Source organism: Nelumbo nucifera, chromosome 2 (assembly GCF_055504915.1).
Source record: "Nelumbo nucifera cultivar China Antique chromosome 2, China Antique-T2T, whole genome shotgun sequence".
NCBI classification, from domain to species: Eukaryota; Viridiplantae; Streptophyta; class Magnoliopsida; order Proteales; family Nelumbonaceae; genus Nelumbo; species Nelumbo nucifera.
Genome location: NC_142650.1, coordinates 96,144,315 through 96,165,085, shown reverse-complemented (window position 1 = coordinate 96,165,085; position 20,771 = coordinate 96,144,315). Strand labels below are relative to the sequence as shown.

Here is a 20,771-nt window from a genome sequence, read left to right as displayed (position 1 = left end):
GAGAGAATTATACCTGATACGGAGAAGTAATATCTCGCAATGGAGGTGTTCACGCCCAAGGAAGGATCCAAAGACTGCTCCCACTGAAAATGGCGCAGTGCAGGATGGAGCAGAATCAACAGTGTTCTTCTCCAAGAACCTATTCCTTCGCAAGAAACAGTAGGATGGCACATGAGCACCGCTTCCTATCAACCCCTTCAGAAAGAGCTGATATCAAGATCAAATCGTGACTTCTCCCACAACTGGAGATCGAACTGGCAAGGTAGGCGGCAAGAAAGAATTCTGCAGGGTTGCTTAATTCTTTCTTCTGTGATTTCAGCTCTAAAGAGGATGTGAATATGTGTCTTCTAAAGGCTGCCGCCCCTTCCTTCTTTTGTAACCCTAAAGGATCAGCTCCTAATCCAATTAGGAGTTGCTGATCCAAGTCATATTTGGATCAGACATCCCTTTAGGTGATAAGTATAAACCCTTGTCCTATCTGCAGATTGGATCAGCCTTCTCCTAATCTCATTAGGAGGTTTCTAGATCTGAATAACATTCAGATCTGGACTCTCTGAGTGGATATGGTTATCTGCTAATCCATCGCAGAATTCGCCCCATATTTAACTCATTAAATTAGCCCAGTTCGAAATGGGCTTAAGGCCCATTAAGGTTATGTGCTCACTTAGTCTTCCTATCTGCTGCCCAATTGGGCTTCCTTGTATGGCGTGGGACCCAAGCATTGATCTATAGATCAGCCACATGGGTTCGGCCCAGCCTTTGTTACAAGGTCTGGCCGAATACACTGTTATGGACAGTGCACCCCCTGAAACCCATCAAATGGGCTCTATGGGCACAACACTTACCCTAAGTGGTCCTTGGGCCAAGCCACCTTGTAACACCCAGGGACTGTGGGTAGATGCAAGATTAGCCCATCAGGTATTATCCTCAATGGTCTTACACTTAACCTCTCAGCCCATAATGATCAAACATTGCCCGACAAGAGAGGACCTCTCCCTCGGTTGCAAGGAACAGTGTTGCACTCTCTACTGATATGGATCCCGGGAATTAAAACCTTTTACAAACATTTTAAAAACCATAATATATATACTTTTATATCTCATATAAAATATATTTTGCAAAACAAATCTCAATGATTGAAATCGGCTTCCGACAGTCTTGGTTTCCATCAGTGAGAGTGCATCCCCGATCATTACCTTTGTCCGACAAAGGGGCTGATCCTGTCACTATGATCACCCACTCTGATGAGTTCTCAAACTATCCCAACATACCCAGGTTTTTACCCCCGCTAAGGATCTCACTGATTGGTACATCAAAGATTGCCCAATCCGACACCTAGTGCAGTATCATAATCGAGTGTAGGGGTCTGGTGTAACTTTCCAGTTTTGCCCATTAATCTCCAAGGTCCAGGGAAATACTGGAAATCTGGTCCAATTTAAAGATTCAATTAATCCTACACTACATGTGCCTAGGGTCTCACCCTGGCAGCTGAGACAAGCCACCCCAATCGACTTGGTGGCACATCAGTGTCAGCCTTATCAGGAAAGGTCTCCCCAGACCGACCCACTGGTTGTGAACATTCTAAACTAACACGAGTCTCATTAATGGTCGAGTTTAAGGGTATTACATAGAAACATACCAAGGGAACATGAATCAAATATGTACTTTTATTCATTTACAATAAACTCATAATGTACATCATTCTAATTGAAGCTAAGGGCATACAAAACTGTCTAACAGCTCCCACTTGCACTTAGGTCCAATCAGGTACAAGCTGGAGTCCCATGCTTTCCACGTGTTTCTCAAACACTTTCTGTGATATTGGCTTCGTCAATGGGTCTGCTACATTTTCCACCGATGCTACTTTCTGAATCAGGACGTCCCCTCTACCAACAATCTCCCGCAGTACGTGGTACTTCCTCTCGATGTGCTTCGACTTCGAGTGGGCCCATGGCTCCTTAGCCTGAGCAATGGCTCCATTGTTGTCACACAACAACGGGATAGGTGATGTGCTGGACGGAACTACTTCCAACTCGTGAACAAACTTCTTCATCCACACAGCTTCTTTGGCAGCCTCACTTGCGGCAATGTACTCGGCCTCGGTCGTGGAGTCTGTAGTGGACCCCTGTTTGCTGCTTTTCCAGCAAACATCACACGATCCTATCATGAAAACATATCCAGATGTAGACTTTCTATCATCTGAATCCGACTGGAAATCGGCATCAGTATACCCTTGGATCAGTAGTGAGCTACCATCGAATACCAGACAAAACTCTTTTGTCCTTCGAAGGTACTTAAGTATATTTTTCACAACAGTCCAGTGGGTTGGCCTGGAATCTGCTTACCACACTCACTGCCTGAGCAATGTTAGGACGAGTGCACAGCATGACATACATGATGCTCCCTACGGCAGAGGCATGGGGAACGTCTTTCATGCCCTCAATCTCCTCAGATGTCTTGGGAGACATCTTCTTGGAGAGAGTCACTTCGTGCCTGAAAGGAACATTTCCTTTCTTGGAGTTCTCCATGCTGTACCTTTTGACTATTTTGTCAATGTAAGCAGATTGGGATAATCCTATTATCCGCTTCGATCTATCTCTATAGAGTCGAAGACCAAGTATATATGAGGCTACTCCAAGATCTTTCATGGAGAATTGTAGTGAAAGCCATACTTTCACCGTAGTTAACATTCCTACATCATTCCCAATGAGTAGAATGTCATCTACATACAGAACCAAGAAGGTAACCTTATCTCCACTGTACTTCCTGTAAACACAAGGTTCATCCAGATTCTGCTTAAAGTCAAACGATTTGACAGCAGTCAAAACGGATGTTCCAACGCCTAGAAGCTTGCTTAAGTCTATAAATGGATCTATTTAGTTTACATACCATGTGTTCCTGACCAGCAGCTATGAAGCCTTGCGGCTACTGCATGTAGATATCTTCAGTAAGATCTCCATTTAGGAATGCAGTTTTGACATCCATTTGCCAAATCTCATAATCATGGTATGCTGCTACAACTAGCAGGATCCTAATGGATTTAAGCATGGCCACAGGCGAAAAGGTTTCCTCATAATCAATGCCCTCTTTCTGAGTGTACCCTTTCGCCACCAGACGAGCTTTGAAGGTCTCAACCCTACCATCGGAGCCCTTCTTCCTCTTGTAAATCCATTTGCAACCGATTGCTTTTACCCCGGAGGGCGGATCTACTAGAGTCCCAGACTCCATTGGTCTCTATTGAGTCCATCTCAGCTCTCATGGCCTCCACCCACTTCTGGGAATCTATGTCCAACATAGCTTCCGCGTAAGTCACGGGATCCTCCTCATTAGTCAAGGTTTCCACCAAGTAACTATCCTGGTCATAACCATAACGGACTGGTGGCCTGGATACCCGAGTGGATCTTCTAGGTTGGTCACTACCTGGAACTTGTGGGACATCTCCAATTGCTCCTGAGCTCTCCTCATCAAGAACTATTTCCTGACGATGGGTGTCCAGGACGTAATCTGCTTCCAAGAATTGTGCATTTCGACTGCAGAACACCTTCTTCTCACTTGGGTCATAGAATAGATAACCCACAGAGCCTTTTGGGTAGCCTACAAATAGGCAACGGTTGGTCTTGGATTCCATCATATGAATCTCCCTATCACATGCACTCATATTAGTTGGAGGGAACAATAAATTACGCCCTAGTTTGATCTAGGTCAAACCCAAGTGGCTCCCACTGACTTTCATAAAGTCAGATTTTGGTGGGCCCAAATCGGCTAGGGTCCTGCACGTAACCTCTCCATGAGGTTTGGGGCCCACCACTGAGGGAGGTCATCCAATGACCAAAAGAGACACCATGGCAATGATGTGCATTCAGCCATGGTGTGTGCAAGAGCCACTATCGATTGAGCATGAGCCAAGCACTTATGGCCCATGTACGTAGCACATCACACATTCATACATCACATGCAAGGATAAATTGATCCAATCAATTAATTATCTGTAAAGCCCATTTGAAGCTCATTTTGAATCCATAATATTAACCATTAATATTATCTAGGTATATGGGCTGAATTAGGGTTGATTGGTTCGGCCCATACAACTTTATGTGTTAAGTGGGCTTTTAGCAGTTTTAACTATTTGAAATTGGGCCTTTACAGGTTGGGCCGAATTAACTATTTAATTAATTATCAATCCTCAGGCCCATTAGTGGGAAAATTAGGGCTGACTTTCAGCCTTGATTGAACCCTAGATTCGGTCCAAACAATTTGAACCAATCTTGGTTCGAATAGGTCTAGGGTTTGATCTTTAATTAAATCTTTAATTCAAGAAAATAATCTAAATTAAGTACTGATAAAAGAAAAGCAATAATCAGTCTCATAGGGCTGTTCGCACATTCCATCCTACAAAACAGAGGTTAGATCACAGGTTGCAGTTTCAAAAACTGCAAATCGCAGATTACAATTCTCCCATCTGCGAAATCTTCTTCTCTGCCGCCATCTTCGATCCAAAATAAAATAAATAGAAATCCTAATTTCTATTAATAATTACATCAGATCGAATACCTATACATCCAGTCTAAAAATTAAAAAAAAAAATTATTTTACAAACCAAATGTAATAAAATAATCCATAAAGTGCAAAATCGCAGGTTCCCTGTGCAAATTAAGAATTCGATCTCCTCTTGTACGAACAGCCCATAAATCAAGAAAATCATAAAGAACAATAACAATAATCAGATTTATGTAAAAATAATTTCAGATTATTCGCCCATAAATTTTGGGGACAAATTTTCCAAAACTCTTATCTACGCAAATCGGGTAGAACGCCTTCTGCCCATTTTGCGCAGGTTCAGATCTGAAACAAATTGGTTCCAGATTTGAACCATGGCTTTGATACCACTGAAGGGATGAGAGATCCATCGTATGGATGCCCAAATCTTGCGGAATAAGGTGGGTGAATTTCAAAAAAAAAATTTCTCCCTTTCAATTGGGAATCAAATTCCCTATTTAGAAAATCATATTTTCAATGATCAATCTTGAACCATAAACTGAACCAGATCTGAACAAAAGTAGTGGGAGAGAATTATACCTGATACGGAGAAATAATATCTCCCAATGGAGGTGTTCACGCCCAAGGAAGGATCCAAAGACTGCTCCCACTAAAGATGGCGCAGTGCAGGATGGAGTAGAATCAGCAGTGTTCTTCTCCAATAACCTATTCCTTCGCAAGAAACAGTAGGATGGCACGTGAGCATCGCTTCCTATCAGCCCTTTCAGAAAGAGCTGATATCAAGATCAAATCTTGACTTCTTCAACAACTGAACTTAATTGATCTGTCTTAATTGCGTTCATTTGCTATACCACCTGTCGTTGTAATACTTAACTATTATTATGCTTCTGCTACTAGTTCTAATAGTTTACTATTTGGTTTCTTTCTAGATAAATCTCAACAATTTTGGTGATATAGTTTGTTTTTCTAGTGTCTTACTTTGATGGTTAATTAACATCTTAAATAGACTTAGGAGTTTCCTTTTTAGTTTTTCGCTCCTTTCTCTCTTGTCTGCTTTCTTTCTCTTCCTTTCCCTCTGCTTCTTCTGAACTTCAGCCTTTCTCCCATCTCCCTCTCTCTCTAATCTTTCCTCCCTTTCCTGTGGTACCTCTTACCCCAATGGACAATTTGGAAGCACTCAGTGAAGCATTCCAGCAAATGCTTCAAGGCAATGGAAACGCTGGAGTAGACGTGGTGAACATCCAACATCTCATCCCTCCAAGCATTGGAGAAAACTGGCAGCTTTCTCTCATTTTCCATCTTTTTCCTGGTTTAACTGACCAATTTAATGATATTGTTCAAGGTCTGCATGAGCTCTAGAATATCAATTCCAGCAGCCTTCTCCTAGCACCGTTTAATAAAGGTCACTTCCGCTTGAACTTCAGATATGCTGAGGATTTCAATACAGTTAGAACAAATGGTCCTTGGACTCTTAACGAACAATGGATTCTCATGCAACCCCGGGTCCCTGGTCGACCTTAGTACGCTTTGAGCATTCATGAAATAGAAGTCTAGGTTCAAATTCATGACCTTCCTTTTGAAACCCTATCTATTGAAGTTGGAAGACCCCTTTTCGAACGCATTGGTCCTACCCATCTAGTCTCAGTTGTTCACAACTATATTCGAGCAAAAAGTTACAATTTCTATTAATCGTCCTCTCCAAACTGGGTCCTTCCATAATTGGATCACTTATAGGTATGAGGATCTTCCTAGAACCTGTTATGTCTGCAGAAGAGTAGGACATTTATTCCGTCAATGTTCTCAACCTATCCCAAACACCACAGGGCGTTCTTTTGATCAATTCTTCAATAGGCGTGCCATGAACCACCCGAGACCTTGGTTGAGAGCCGAGCAAACTTTACAGCACTCATGGCACCGGCCCATCTTCAATGACTTCATCAATCTCAATCCTCCTACTCCCCCCCCCCGCAGCTGAAAACCCTCAAGATGAAGCAAACGCTTTCCCATCAAATCAGTCAGCCCACAACAATGAAAACTCACCACCTATTCCCCTGATTTCCATAAACCAAGTGGCCCCCTTAAGTTCTAACCTCCCTCCTCTCCGTGTTTCAGAAGAAACTTTTCAACTAGCAACCTCTACTCAGGAAATTGTGAATCGCCTTTTCGAAGATGAACCTAGTCCTTCTTCTTCGAGAGGTAAAAGGCCTCGTATTGACCTTCTGGCAAACCTGGAATTTGAACAACTGACTCTTGATTTACCCACTTATGATTGACCTGTACCATTAGGTACGGCAGAGTAGGAGAAAGTTATGTCTACTAACCAATTGGTTTTATCTGACACGACCACTGATTTAGAGAACCAGGAAACGGTAAATTCTTTTTTCTCCTTGATTTTTTTTCTATTTTACTTCCTATGGGCGGAGGTGGCTGAACCTTATCAGCCCACCAGCATCAATGATCATCATGAGTTAGAACTGTCGTGGGGCTGGGCGTCCCAAGGCAGTCCAAGGACTCTAGGACTTTGTCCACCGATTAAGCCCAAAGTTTATATTTTTGTGTGAAACAAAAATACTAGATACAAAAATAAATGCCTTAAGCACTAAGTTACGCTATCCTAATGTTGTTATTGTTAATCCTGAAGGAAGAGTCGGAGGTTTAGCCGTATTTTTGAAAGCTGACTTTTTGGTTACTGCTGAGCTTTCAACCCCAAGGTATGTCGTTCTCGAACTTAATTCCACGAATTATGACTGGTTTCTGATTTTCATATATGGGCCTACTATAAAACATCATAGAAATAATTTCTAGATAGAATTAAATTCAAAAATTCAAAATCTACATAAACCTTATCTACTTATGGGGGATTTCAATGAGGCATCCTATAATTCCTCAAAATTAGCATCCAGGCAATATAGAAATCTCATTCTCACAACCACAACCTACTAGAATTAAACATACAAGGAGGAAGTATTTCCTGGACAAAGAAAAGAACTATAGGACACATTCAAAGAACTTTGGATAGAGCAGTCATATCTCCAAACTAGTTACCTAATTTTCCTCATGTTACCCTCTCCCTAGGCTCTAAATGGGTTTCTGATCATCATTCTCTCCTGCTAAATCTGAACCCAAAATTACTCAATCTCCCCAAACCTTTTAGATTTTTTGAAATGTGGATGTCAGAATCTTCTTGTAAACAAATTATTGAAGACAGTTGGCATACATCTATCAAAGGACATGCAGCTTATCGTATTGCAAAATAATTAGATATCCTGAAAAAACTCTCAGCCAGTTGGAGAAAATCAAAATTCATTGATCCAAAAATCAAAATTCAAAAATTAGAAGATCAAAATTTTCTCATGGAGCAATCAAGAGTCACAGAGCGAGAGAATCTCTTATATAAGGAATTAAATCATGCAACCAACCAGCTGGAAAGATATTGGAGATAAACCTCCTAACAAACATGGTTGCAATTGGGAGACAAGAGTACAATTTTTTTCCATAAGAGTACTCTCTTTAGAAGGAAAAGGAATATATAGAAGGAATAAGAGATCACTAGAGTTTTTCTTAATTATTTCTCGGATCTTTACTCCTTCTAGCCGAATGACCAATTAGAAGATTTATCAAATTTATTTACTCCAATAATTTCGGAGGAAGAAATAACATGCTCAAAGCTATTCCTTCGGTTGAGGAAATTAAAACATCACTTTTTGGTATTGGGAGTCTAAAATCCCCAGGTCCAGATGGTATGCCTGTCATTCTTTTTAAGGAATTCCAAAATCCAAGACTATAGACCTATCAGTCTTTGCAACGTAGCATACAAAATAATTGCTAAAGTTATAACTGGTAGGCTCAGGAAAGTCTTAGATAAGTGTGTCTCCCTTAATCAAGTTGCTTTCATTCCTGGCAGACAAATGATTGACAATTCAGTCATAACCCATGAGATGTTTCACTTTCTTAAACACAAAAAATGAGGAACAAGCTACTTAGGAATAAAATTAGACATGTCAAAAGCCTATGATAGGCTAGAATGGACTTTCCTCCTCCAAATCCTATTTCTCTTAGGTTTCATTCCTGACTTCTACCAACTTATCAAAAAGTGCATCTCAACAGTGTCCTACTCAATCCTTATTAATGGTCTTTCTGAAGGCCATTTCCATCCTTCTTGGGGTTTAAGACAAGGGGATCCTTTATCCTCGTACCTTTTTATCCTAGCAATGGAAGGTCTATCAAGACTCCTGCACCAAGCCGAACTAGAAGGAAAAATCCAAGGCATCCCCATATCCCAATCTGCTCCAAAAATTTCCCATGTTTTCTTTGCAGATGATATTATGATTTTCATTAGAGCTTATAGAGCATAAATAGATAATCTCATTCAAATCATAAACAAGTTTCAATCCCTCTCAGGCCAATTAATTAATATAGAAAAATCTGGAATCTATTGCAGTAAAAGCATTCATCCTAAGCTACAAAAAATAATATCCAGACAGCTCAAAATAAAGCCTCTTCACAAAGATTCCAAGTATCTAGGACTACCCATTTTCTGGAACAGAAGTAAATATTCCAAATTAGCTTTTATCCTAGATAATTTAAAATCAAAATTAAACTCATGGAGGGCTTCTGCTATAAGTCAAGCAGGTAAACAAGTCTTAATACAATCTGTCCTACAAGCCATCCCAGTTCATGCCATGACTCTAGTAAAATTCCCTAAAAAAACTATAGATCAAATGGGAAAATTATAAAAAATTTCTGGTGGGGAACCTCTCAGTCTAAACCTCACCCTTACAGATAGTGCAATTGGGACAACTTAATGTTACCTAAAACCCAGGGAGGCTTAGGTTTCAAAAATCTCCAATTAACCAATAAATCTCTCCTTAAGAAAACAGCTTGGAGATTTTTAAATGAGCAAGATAAGTTATGGGTTCAGCTTTGAAGATCAAAATACCTGAAATATCCAAATCTATTCCCCTACTCTATTACTACCACAAGCTCTTTCTTCTAGAAATCAATAGCTCCAAGTTTAATGGAACTCTTATCAAAATGTGGAGCCATAGTGAAAGAAAATTCAAACTTTCCAATTACTCAAAGACCTTGGATACAAAACCAAAACCTCTTCTCTTGGATAACTTTACCGATAGCTCCTCAACTTAGAAGTATCAATATTAATCAGCTTATCCACCTAGGCCATTGGAGTCAAGACCCTATTCAACTTCTCTTTGACTCTGAAGAAATATCAATAACCACAAGGACCCCAATTTTCCTTGAGTCGTACTCTAATAATTGGATTTGGACCCGCCATAGTTCAAGTAAATTTAGTGTAAAGGAAGAATATAAAAAAGCTCTCAGTAGTTCAAATAATCAGATGGACCCCAACCTATCATTCTGTTTTAAAAAACTTTGGAAAGTAAAGACAGTTCCGCGTTTTCAACTTTTCTTCTGGCGAATCTCAAATACCTTCATTCCAGTTAAAGACAAAATATTCCAGGATAACCAGGAAAAAATTTGCTCTATGTAATACACAAATCAAAGACATAAATAATCTTTTTATGAATTGCACCTTCACGCAAGCAGTCTTATTTGCAAATCCTTGTAATATTCAATTCCATCTTCATTTTCAAGACTCATGGAGTTCTTGCCTAAAAACCTTGTATACTCAAATCCAAAATGACTCACAATTCATGAACATTCTCAGCTGAATAGCTACAGCTTGTTATTACATCTGGTATGCTCGCAATGAAAAGATCTTCAACAAAGATCCATTTCTCCTACAAATCTCCTTTTCAAAATTAATAGTTCTTACAATACTGTTCAGTACCAAACTAGCACAAGATACCATAGTGACGTATATTTTTCGGATAAGATCTCCTTGAATATATCTTCTTCCGTAGATATTATTATCTTTACAGATGCTATTAAAATATCAAATACTTTATATTCTTATGGTGCTGTTTTTGTATCAAAAAATTTATCCATAATAGGAGGAAGAATAAACGGTATTACATTTGTGTTACAAGCTGAGTTTAAGGTTTAAAGTATCGATACTTATCGGTCCGTATCGACCGATACGTATCGTTTCGGGAGCCCTCGGATATGCCCCTACATGGGTGTATCAGAGGTCTAACCAGTTCAGGGGTAGAGAAGACCTAAACCAGCCCCCCTGAACCGGTTGCAAAAAAAAATAAAAAAATAAAAAAAAGGGCTTGAAAATATGTATCGATTTGCCCGGTATGCCCCTATTGGCGTATCGGGTGTATCGATATTTTGAACCTTAATGCAATCAATCAGAAGACGCCCATAACCTGATCCTGCTATTGGCATTTCTGAAGACATGTTAATATAAGTTAAGCAAATAGAAAATATAACTTACCAACCCACAAGGATACCTAAAGTGGAAGACTTTGTTTCTTTTGCTTTTGTTTAATATAATTGACGCAGCGTGGACGCAATGAGAACCGGAGCTGGCTATGCAAGCACCGGGCGTTCGCTAGCACCTAGCGAATAACACCGATTTCTCTAGAAGAGAGAAAAGGTGGCGAAGATAGGAAGAAGAGAACTTGAAGAAATTCTGAAATCTGAAGTATGAATTGATCAATGAGTTTGGGAAAATAGCAATATTTATAATACATTTGGAAATTGTAAAAGAACTAGGAAAGAACACGAGTCTTGATCTTAATCTTGATCCTCTGGGCTGTCTTGATAAGGTCGAACCCTCTTGGAATTCTTGGGCTTGATCTTCCACCATCCGATCTCCCTGGCTCTCCTTATGCATGAATCCAAGAGTCTTGGATTTCTTGATGCTTCTTGGAGTCTTTGTTGGATCTTGATTGGAGTCTTGAATTCTTGCTAATCTTGGAAGAATCTTGATAATCTTGGATTCTTGATAAGTCTTGGAAAAGTCTTAATGGACCTTGAATTATCCTATTATCCTTTCTTGACTTATCTTGGACTCTTGACCTTATCTTGAGATGGGCCTCCATCAATAATGAATCTTTCAATAAAAAAATGATTGTAATAGTAATGCATAAACAGTCCAAAATAATTATTTTCATATCTTTCTCCCGTATCTACAATCGAATTTACCAGTTAACGCACCAACAATTCCAAAATTTTCATTCACATGCACAACATTATTGGGGAATCTTTTTTAGTTAATTTTATTCTATTCTCTTTTTTTTTCGTTTTTTTACATTGTTCTTTTCTGCGGATGGATTCTTCCATCGAAAACAGAATACATGGAAATAAGATGGTGAATACAAGGGAGTTGTCACCTTGCTCTATACAGGGAGACTAAAACCAAGGTACCTAAGAACTATTTACTTGGCGATGTTAAAACAGAGCTACTAGACCCAGAAGCTTAAATTTGCTGTGCCGCTCTCTCAACGAGGCTGGTGGATACGACGAGGGCTGCATTTTGGGCTAATGCAATGGGGTGGCTTCTCGTGATACTTTGCCGGTTCCACCTGCGACTTGGGAAATTTCGTGGGGATCAGGTTCTTGACCACAGCCTCCGCATTCATCTCCATGCCTGTTTCCAGAAATAAAAGAATTAGTCTCGATTTATTGTTGGTATATCTAAACGGAGATAGCATAAAAAAACGCAATGAGCAAAATGTATACCATTTTGAGGCTTGGAAGCAGAAAGGGCTGATCCATTTTCTTCAGAAGATAGGATAAACTCCTCCAACTGAGCATCCATATCTTCATCAGCATCGAGATCAAATGCGTCGGGGAGAAGATTGACAACGTCATCATCTTCGTTGGCATTGCCAATAAAGCTCTCCTCTTCCTGATGCTGCGCGAGCCAGTAGTCCATGAACCAAGTTGATGTCTTCACCAGTTCCCACCATTCAGGTGAGAAATCCTCTACTTGTTGGTAAGCAGCTGGGATAAAGAGAGGTGCATTAGGGTTCAGAGTTGATCTCATTCTAGATACCAGTGCCATTGCCACTTCTTGATGATGTTATCTATCCCTGTTGTTGGACCAATCACGTTCAGAGTTCTATGAAAACAAAAGAGGAAAGTTCAACATAAGAAGATTTGCAATATGCGAAAGAAGAACGAAACTGGTAGAATGTGAACCAAAATCTAACTTGTCCAATATAGAATGTGACCCTCTTCAGTTATCAATGCGTGTATAAAAGTTCAATTAAAAATAAACACAACCATAAGATTGGCTACTGCCTTTTGTTACATACAATTTACCACTCAACCTCATAAAACTCAAAATGCATTTTCCACTTCCTCTGTTTATTAGAGTTTGACAAAAAATACAGAAGATGTAACACGGACACAAGAAAAAAATCAAACCAGACCACTTAAGTGAAAACAGAGACAGAAACGGTAGAACATGAAAGAAGTGAAAAGGAAAAAAAAAAAGCAAATCACTTGAGGAGAATAGGAAATAGGATCCAATGCATGCTCCTTTTCTTCCACTGAAAATATCAATTGCCATTGAATCTTAACCTTAAAGCAAAATATTATTTTAGATAGAATCTGCAACTTTTCTCTTCTATATTCCGAAGGATCAAAAAAGTGACAAACTCCAAATTTCAAATATATCATACAAATTAAATGACATCACATCTAAAATACAAAGAGAATAGTCCTCCAGATAGAACCCACAGAAGAAAGCTTAAGGGTTCATACCATGCATTCAGCAGCAAATCAGACTACACTGGGAAAGAAAAAAGCTCCTCAAAATAAAGAAAATAAAACGACAGAGACGCTGTCGGAAGTAGATCTTAAAAAGAAAAGAAAAAAAGAAAGAAAGATGCATTAACATAAACCCAAAGAGTTATGGATCTAAGAGCTCACTCAGCCTGCTCAAAGCATCAAGGTTTTTTTTTTTTTCAAAACACGGATCCTGAAATTTCAACCCCGAAAGCAAAAGAATGCCATTTCAATTACAGGGTTCAGCCTTTTCCCCCAAATTGCAGTATGCCAGAGGTCTAGACCTCGCCGATCATACAACTAAGATGTCCAAAAACTTGTCGATTATCAAATGATCCCTCAACTAGAAATTCAAAGCCCTTCCCGCAATTCCTAAAGGTCTTCCAGATCTAGGATGTATAGGTTCCAGATCTTAAAAATAATGAATTCCTTACAGAAATAGACCTAGCCAGTTCGAGATTTTTTGAAGTTCTTCACCGATCTTTAAAACCAGAGGCCCAACGGACCAAATCAGTGAAGATCCTCAACAAAACACAACTCCCTCAACATCTAAGAGTCGGATATCAAGGCCATCAGATTTCTAATCGATCGCTCCTAAACTTTAAAACAAATCCTATCAAAAGACATCTCTCAAGCACAATAGATTCAAAATGTCGCGATCAGATCTCATAAGAAGCTGAACATTTGATTTGATCAGAAATTCCAAAACAAAACCAGATCAAAATCTTCAAGATGTATCGCGTCTGAAACGACTAAGCGTTTACCTTCCGGACACAGAAGCAAAATATCTCGGCGATCAGATCCGTTCTCGGACTAACGAACAAGATTTTACACTTGTGACTCGTGATTTCGGGCTTCCAGTACGCTGTATATATAGGCCAGAGATTAGGTGTTCCGAACTTGCTTGCTTCGATTATTCGAACCTGAGGTTTGTAAGAAGCGGCATGTGGGGATTTGTCCTACAGCCTACAGCCTACAGCCTACAGCCTGTCAAAGTCGGTGAGCAGCCGGTCACCTTGCAAATTATTGGGTTATGGGCGTTTAAAACGCGTCGGCCCCCAAATAAAGACTAAGGACCATGGAACGGAGGAAACTTCCGTTGTCTCAATCAGGTAATTTATATCGCAGAAATCTCTTTTTAGGTTCTAATCGAAGGGTTGAAGGTTACTTGTGATATTTGAAAAGATTCTTGGGATTATAGTAGATAAGTACAATGCGTAAATTTTTTAATAAAATTTTAAAAATAGGTTAATTTTTTTAAAATAATAATAAATAAAGGCAAAAGTACTGTTCATTTTCTTCCTACTGCATATAAATTATTAGCGTCACCGCCCGCTGCGGCCTCCAGCAATGCTTTTGTCTAACTCTGCCCACCTCGTTAACGCTTTCGCCCACCTTCGCCTTCGCTTCTGAAGATAAGGCGGAGGCAGAGGCAACGGTGGCAACATTGGTGGATGGTAGACCAATGTTGTCATCGTCGTCTCTGCCTTCGCCCATCTTCAGAGGCGGAGGCGGAGGTGGGCGGAGGTGGCAGTGTTCGCAGAGGTGGAGAGGTGGGTAGAGGCAGAGGCAGAGAAGGGCGGAAGTGGCGATGTTGGGCAAAGGCAGAGGCATTGCCCGAGGCAACGACGTTAATGAATGAATAAGATAAATAGTATTTTTGCCCTTATTTGATATTATTTTTAAAAAGTTAATCTATTTTTTAAATTTTATTAAAAATATTACTTTTATTGATATTAGGGCCCAAAAGTTATCTTTATAATCCTAAGATTCTTTCCCCACCTATTAAGGACCTACCATTGGATCATTAGTTTGAAAAGGAAATTGACCGATCAAGATCATAGGATCAAATGGAATGAGGAAATTGGAGACAATTGATGGACAAGGAAAGGAATGGGGAAATGGAAACATGCGGCTAAATGGAAAAGGACTTGTACTAATAATTGTTATTTGCTATTCAATTTTGCCGTTGGTAGATAGAAAATGGTAGAAAATGTGGTAGTAACAGGTACCAATGCTCAAAACAAATATGGAGTATTGGTACCAAATAGAATGTGTTGTTGTTGCCCCAAGAAATTTTCTACCTAGCAGCAATGTTTTCAAAAAAAAAAAAAGATATTATTTTCTTAGAAAATTGTGCTTCCAACCCACACATATACAACACTGTTTTTCTCAAAAAACAATGTCGTATATGGATTATTGATGCCAAACATATACTTGGTTTATCGATGTTTTAAAAAATGATCCGAAACCAGAACCGTTCTAGCCATCGGGTTTCGGGTCGACGCTTCAACTGTCTGGTTCAAACGGACAAGCCATTTATAATAAAAAACAAAAAAAAATTAAAAAATGGCCAAAACCGTTAAACGGGTAGACGTTACGATCACCCAGGTCAATGGGTAGTTGACCGATTCAACAGTTTTTGGCTAGAGACCGAATTTAAGGTAAAACAGAACCAATTGCCTTGACAATTCCTAGGCTGAATGGTCCAACCATTCGGGCCAATGGCGGTTTGAAAACCATGTGGTTTATAATTGGGTTTAACAATTAACACCAATTGTTAGGGCCATGCCTCAGCCAGTCGAAGTCATTACATGGACACCATCGTATCTTGGGTCCATCAGATTTTCCATGTCAACAGATTAGCACGCTATATATTGAGGACAGCGGACAATCTCACAAGTGAGAACCTCAGATGAAGCATAATTTCTTGCGGATAAGTGTAATGTGATCTCTTATAGATAGATGCCCATTTTCAAAGACCTCGGCAGGCAGTCTCATCCCTAAAACCCTGCAGGGAGTATGTCTAAGTATACCACTACACTTGACTATTTAAAGGCATCTCCTCTCAATGTTTGTCATTTTTAGCTCTCTCGCTATTTGCTCTCTTACTCTCACACATTTTCCTTGGCTCGAACCAACTCTTCCTCAACAACTCAGCCCGACCGATCTCACTATCTTTTACTAACTTAAGCATTGGAGTACCTTCCTCAGAGACCACATCTTTGGGCCCGACATTATTTTGTTTATAAATCTGCTCAGTGCACAACTTCGTCCTTCCGCCCCAACTCGTCCAACTTGGTAGAATCATCTGCTACGTATCCGCCTTAGCTACAATTCAGATCAAACAGCATCACCGATAATAAAGGCTTACTTAAGTTGGGCCTAGTTCAGCCCACACCTCAAACTTAGATTATAGGCCTGGGCTCGACCCTACATGGCCATGTTGAGTACATCTTTGGGCCCATGCCATTTAATGAAAGATTTAATTATTTTTAAATTTTTAAATTAATAATATGTAATACATGAAAAAAAATATTATATAAGTCCAAGTTATATTATGGTTGGCTAAGTTTTGGGCTTATTGCATAAAAAATAAATCATGGGCCTCATTTATTTTGTTTAATATACAAGCTCGGAAAGTTTTTATTCTCATTTTTGAGCCCACATGTGAGACAACGGAGAACACACAATGGTAGATGTGTTAACTCTTGTACTTTGGTTAACTCATGTGCTAGGATATCTAGAATGGTGATGATGCAAGCCCAGATTAGGCCAGACCTATACACAAAAACCTAGGTCCAAGCTTAGAAATTTGCAAATCAAGTTGAATTGGGTTTCTGAACCAAGAAATATCACCCCTACAAAGAACCTACCAACTAAACCACCATCCATTGATAACAAAATCTCCATCATTTGCTATCATGCTGCATTTTGTAGTAGCAAATTGTTCCATTGGACAAAATGAACCGCCAAATTTAAGAGGAGAGTTATTATGTATGGTGGTGTCTTATGGGCAAATATTCTTAGTGCTAAATATGTAAAGAATGGGTAACTGTCACCCCAAAGGTTAACACTTAACTTGGTGTAGCCTAAGAGTACTAGAAGAGACCCTTGATGTCATAAGGATGCCATGTTACATTCAGCTTCTTAACTGAATTGGTTGTGGATGAGTTTAAATAGCCCCATATTTAACTTTTGTTTTTAGAAGGTGATGATGCACAATCTAGCCGGTCTTAGCTGTCGATGATCTTGCCTATGAACTGAGCAACAAGGACCTGAAATGGAAGGAGAAGAGAAGCTCCGGGGAGAACCCGGCGTAAGGGCTCCGAAGCTCAAGTTAGAATCCTTCAAAGGCAAGATAAACCAGATAGCACGAAAGTTAGCATACCTCGTTCCTGGGGGGTAGAAGCCTTTTATAACCACCTCGCGCACTCACTTCCAGGCCTCCGTCAGGTCGGGCATGATTACTTCTGAACTCCTGCCAGTTCGGGTGTCATTTCCTCTGGCCGGACAGAACCGTCACTGTTCCTTTTGTCGGAGCCATCTCTACGGCTAGTGACGACGGTTGCAGGTGGCGGTGGCAGGAAGCCGTTTGAAATGCGGCTGTCAGGCGTCAGATCCCAAATCAGTCAGGTGTGTCACCCTTGGATACGGACGTCCTTGGTGTCGGGTACGTTTGGCTGGCCTGGTGCTTTGGAAGTGAAGTGTTGGAGTGGCGAGCGAGGTGTCTTGAGTTCGGTTTGTAGTGTTCCAAGCTGCCATGGGCCAGCTCGGGTCAGCTTTGTGAGGCTTGGGGCCCAGTATAGTTCGTGCTCCTTGCAGGGAGCTCGGGTTCTTAGTAGGGAGCTCGCTCTTAATAGGGAGCTCGGACTCCCAGTAGAGAGCTTGTTCTTAATAGGGAGCTCGGATTTTAGGGAGCTCGGGTTCTTACTTAGGGAGCTCGGACCCTTAACAGGGAGCTCGCTCTTAACAGGGAGCTCGGACTTAGGGAGCTTGGACTCCTAGTAGGGAGCTCGGACTTAGGGAGCTCGGGTTGTTACTTGGGGAGCTCGGACCCTTAACAGGGAGCTCGCTCTTAACAGGGAGCTCGGGCTCCTAGTAGGGAGCTCGGACTTAGGGAGCTCGGGTTCTTACTTAGGGAGCTCGGACCTTTAACAGGGAGCTCGCTCTTAACAAGGAGCTCGGACTAAGTACAGCGGTCTGGAGTTCGGGCTCGGTAGTGAGCTTGGACTTGCTTCCGATGTTCGCTTTGGGCGCTCTACTGTCCCGAGCTGCTTGTCTTTGCCACGTGTCTGGCGATCGCGGGGTCGGGCCAAATTTCCCTTCATCAGAAGGCTTCCTTTGGAAAGAGTGCAAATACCAGTTCAATTTTGCTGTTATTTAAGAAGAATGTATATGTGTATTGAAAATGACAGCAAACATGAATTTTAAGACATATTTATATCCAAACTGAGAACAGGTTTGCATCTAAAAAATGAATGTAAAACTTTGCACTCAAACTTAATGAATATATATATATATATAAAGAGGATTCTGATTATGGGATTTGTATTTATGCCTATCATAACTAAAAATAATTTGGCAAGAGCACAAAAATATCATTTGAAAGCTAAACCTACTTTGCATTTTTATGAACCAAACATATTTTGTATTGATCATTTTTGTATTTATTCCTTTATCAAATAAAACCTAAAGATTGAATAAACTACAAAATTCTAAAAGGGTTGGATAACAATATAAGAAATTTGGCATGGTCAATTGCATTTCAGAATATAATATAGATTTTTGGATATGGGTTGTAGGTGGACCCTTGGTGATGGCTGGGCCGTCAATGCCTTTGCTGATACTTTGTTGTCAAATGGGTCCACTCTATCTATTAGATTTGAGCTTCCAACTTCTGGTGATAAAGCTTCTAAACTTAACCCGCCATCAGCCCAAAGAGAATTCGGTGATATACCTAATCGTTTCAACTAATGAGGAATTTCTAGGATTTTATTTTCTCTACCGTCTGACATGACCCCGGCTTTAAGTGTAATACCTTCACTTGGTGCAGTGGGAGAGAAGGTCAAGCTTGTATATAGGCTCGACTGGATCGTGTGGTTTGGTAAACAACACTTGGCTTTCTAGGTTTCCTTCTGCAGTTAAACATTTGAAAAGTTTATATTCAGATCGCTGCCCTCTTCTCTATAAGTTGATGGATTCTTCTGAAGAAGGCCCTTCCATGTAAGGGTGTCAATGGACCGGTTTTGGATTGAACCCCGCCTAGTCCAAAATCAATTTGAACAGTTTGGATGCACTAATAAGACATATTGGATTGGACCTGGTCCGTTCATAATACATTTATATTGGATTAGATTGAATTAAGCCAATATCTGGTCCATTGATATAAGATAAGAATATAGGTGTCAAAGGACTGGGTTTGGGTTGAAACCAATCTAAATCAAAATGGTTTTGAACAGATTGAACGGTCCAGACATTGAATTGGACCAGTCCAAATTGGTCCAAAATATTCATTGGATTGGATTGGACCTGAGCCATTTATAACGGATTCACATTGGACTGGATCAGATTGGACCGGATTGGACCAAATCCAGTCCAATTGGCACCCCTAGTCTTATAGACATTATCTCTTCATCTATTACCAAAAGATGATAATATGCATTTGCTTCTCCTTCCTATAGTGGAAGAAATAAAAACTGTAGTTTTCCTTTCTAAGGATTCCGCTCCAAGCCCGAAGAGACCGGATCTGCTCTTCACACCTGGCACCTCACACGCATATCCTACCATGCATTGGGAACATCTCCCGCACTTATTAATTATTATTCACAGGAAATGTTCCTAATGCACGGTGGATGCACATGTGAGGAGCAGATCCTATCTTGAGCCCGAATGGCTTTACTGGCTATTTTTATAGACATTGCTGGAAAATTATCTGTGATGATGTGAGCGCGGCTTTTTGGATTTCTTCCCTGGTATGGACCTTCCTCTAAGTTATACTTCTGCTTATATTTCTTTGATACCTAAATGCTAGAACCCTCAAAGTTTTGTAGATTACAGGTCTATTAGTGTGCAGTTTCTCTTACAAAACCTTTTTCTAATTGGTTGATAGATTGAGTGGTCTTTTCCACAAACTGAATTCACATCAGTGCTCAACTGCACATCCCAACCATGTTTAGAGAACATCTCCCACTAACAAATACGAGAGATGTTCCCATTTCCCAATGCATGCTGAGATGTGCATGTGGGGTGCCAATGTGAACTCCCATCTTAAAACTCAAGTCCAATATTAAACCTACATGCCTGATGTTTGACAACTCTGCTAACTTGCTCTCTCATCTTCTCTTTGAATGCCCCGTTGTTATAGGCCTATAGCTTATGTTTTTGATTTGGTAGCAATCTCCCTATTTGCCTTGATCCCCTTCTTGGAATGAATTTGAGTGGAGATGGTGGAAAATCCACTATTGAAATCCCTTTGAAGCATGTTCAGTGGAGATGGCAGAAAGTTTAACCATGGCAAGAAATTTATTTCCATCACATGTTATTAATGTCATCGGGGGTGGTGCAAATATACTCCAAAATTAAAACAAAAACATAACACCAAGGTCCTGTTCGCTTTTCAGTAAATTATTTATCTGGATAAGTAAGTGTATTTATCCATGTTCTTTTATTTCTTAAATAAATAAGAAAATGATGGTTTAGCCATAAAAATCTATTATTAAAAGGGGCATTTTTGTCCCATCCAAGTGTTACCAATTTTCTCTTAAGTGGAAAAGTTATTTATCCACCTGAGACTATGGGAAATGGATATAAGAAAATAAATTTTATTT

General features: G+C 40.0%; 1 protein-coding gene across 2 annotated transcripts; it reads right to left on the bottom strand.

Moving 5' to 3' along the window:
* Positions 1 to 11,618: 11,618 nt before the first annotated feature.
* Positions 11,619 to 14,086, bottom strand: LOC104589580 (protein EARLY RESPONSIVE TO DEHYDRATION 15-like). Of its 2 annotated transcripts, none has more exons than XM_010247939.3 (3): positions 13,926 to 14,086; positions 12,109 to 12,490; positions 11,619 to 12,016 (listed from the first exon to the last, which is right to left on the bottom strand). In XM_010247939.3, exons 2-3 carry the CDS (start codon positions 12,431 to 12,433, stop codon positions 11,868 to 11,870), a joined length of 474 nt encoding a protein of 157 aa, XP_010246241.1. In that variant the 5' UTR covers positions 12,434 to 12,490; positions 13,926 to 14,086; the 3' UTR covers positions 11,619 to 11,867. The 2 variants fall into 2 exon arrangements, with proteins under 2 accessions (XP_010246241.1, XP_010246242.1); XM_010247940.3 differs by having other exon boundaries at positions 12,109 to 12,461; positions 13,926 to 14,065.
* Between the last annotated feature and the right edge of the window lie 6,685 nt (positions 14,087 to 20,771).

Excerpts from the sequence above, each read along its gene's own strand:
- LOC104589580 (XM_010247939.3), bottom strand. The coding sequence starts at position 12,433 with ATGGCACTGGTATCTAGAATGAGATCAACTCTGAACCCTAATGCACCT. Across the intron at positions 12,017-12,108 it reads TGCTTCCAAGCCTCAAAATG|GCATGGAGATGAATGCGGAG; the intron begins GTATACATTTTG and ends TTCTGGAAACAG.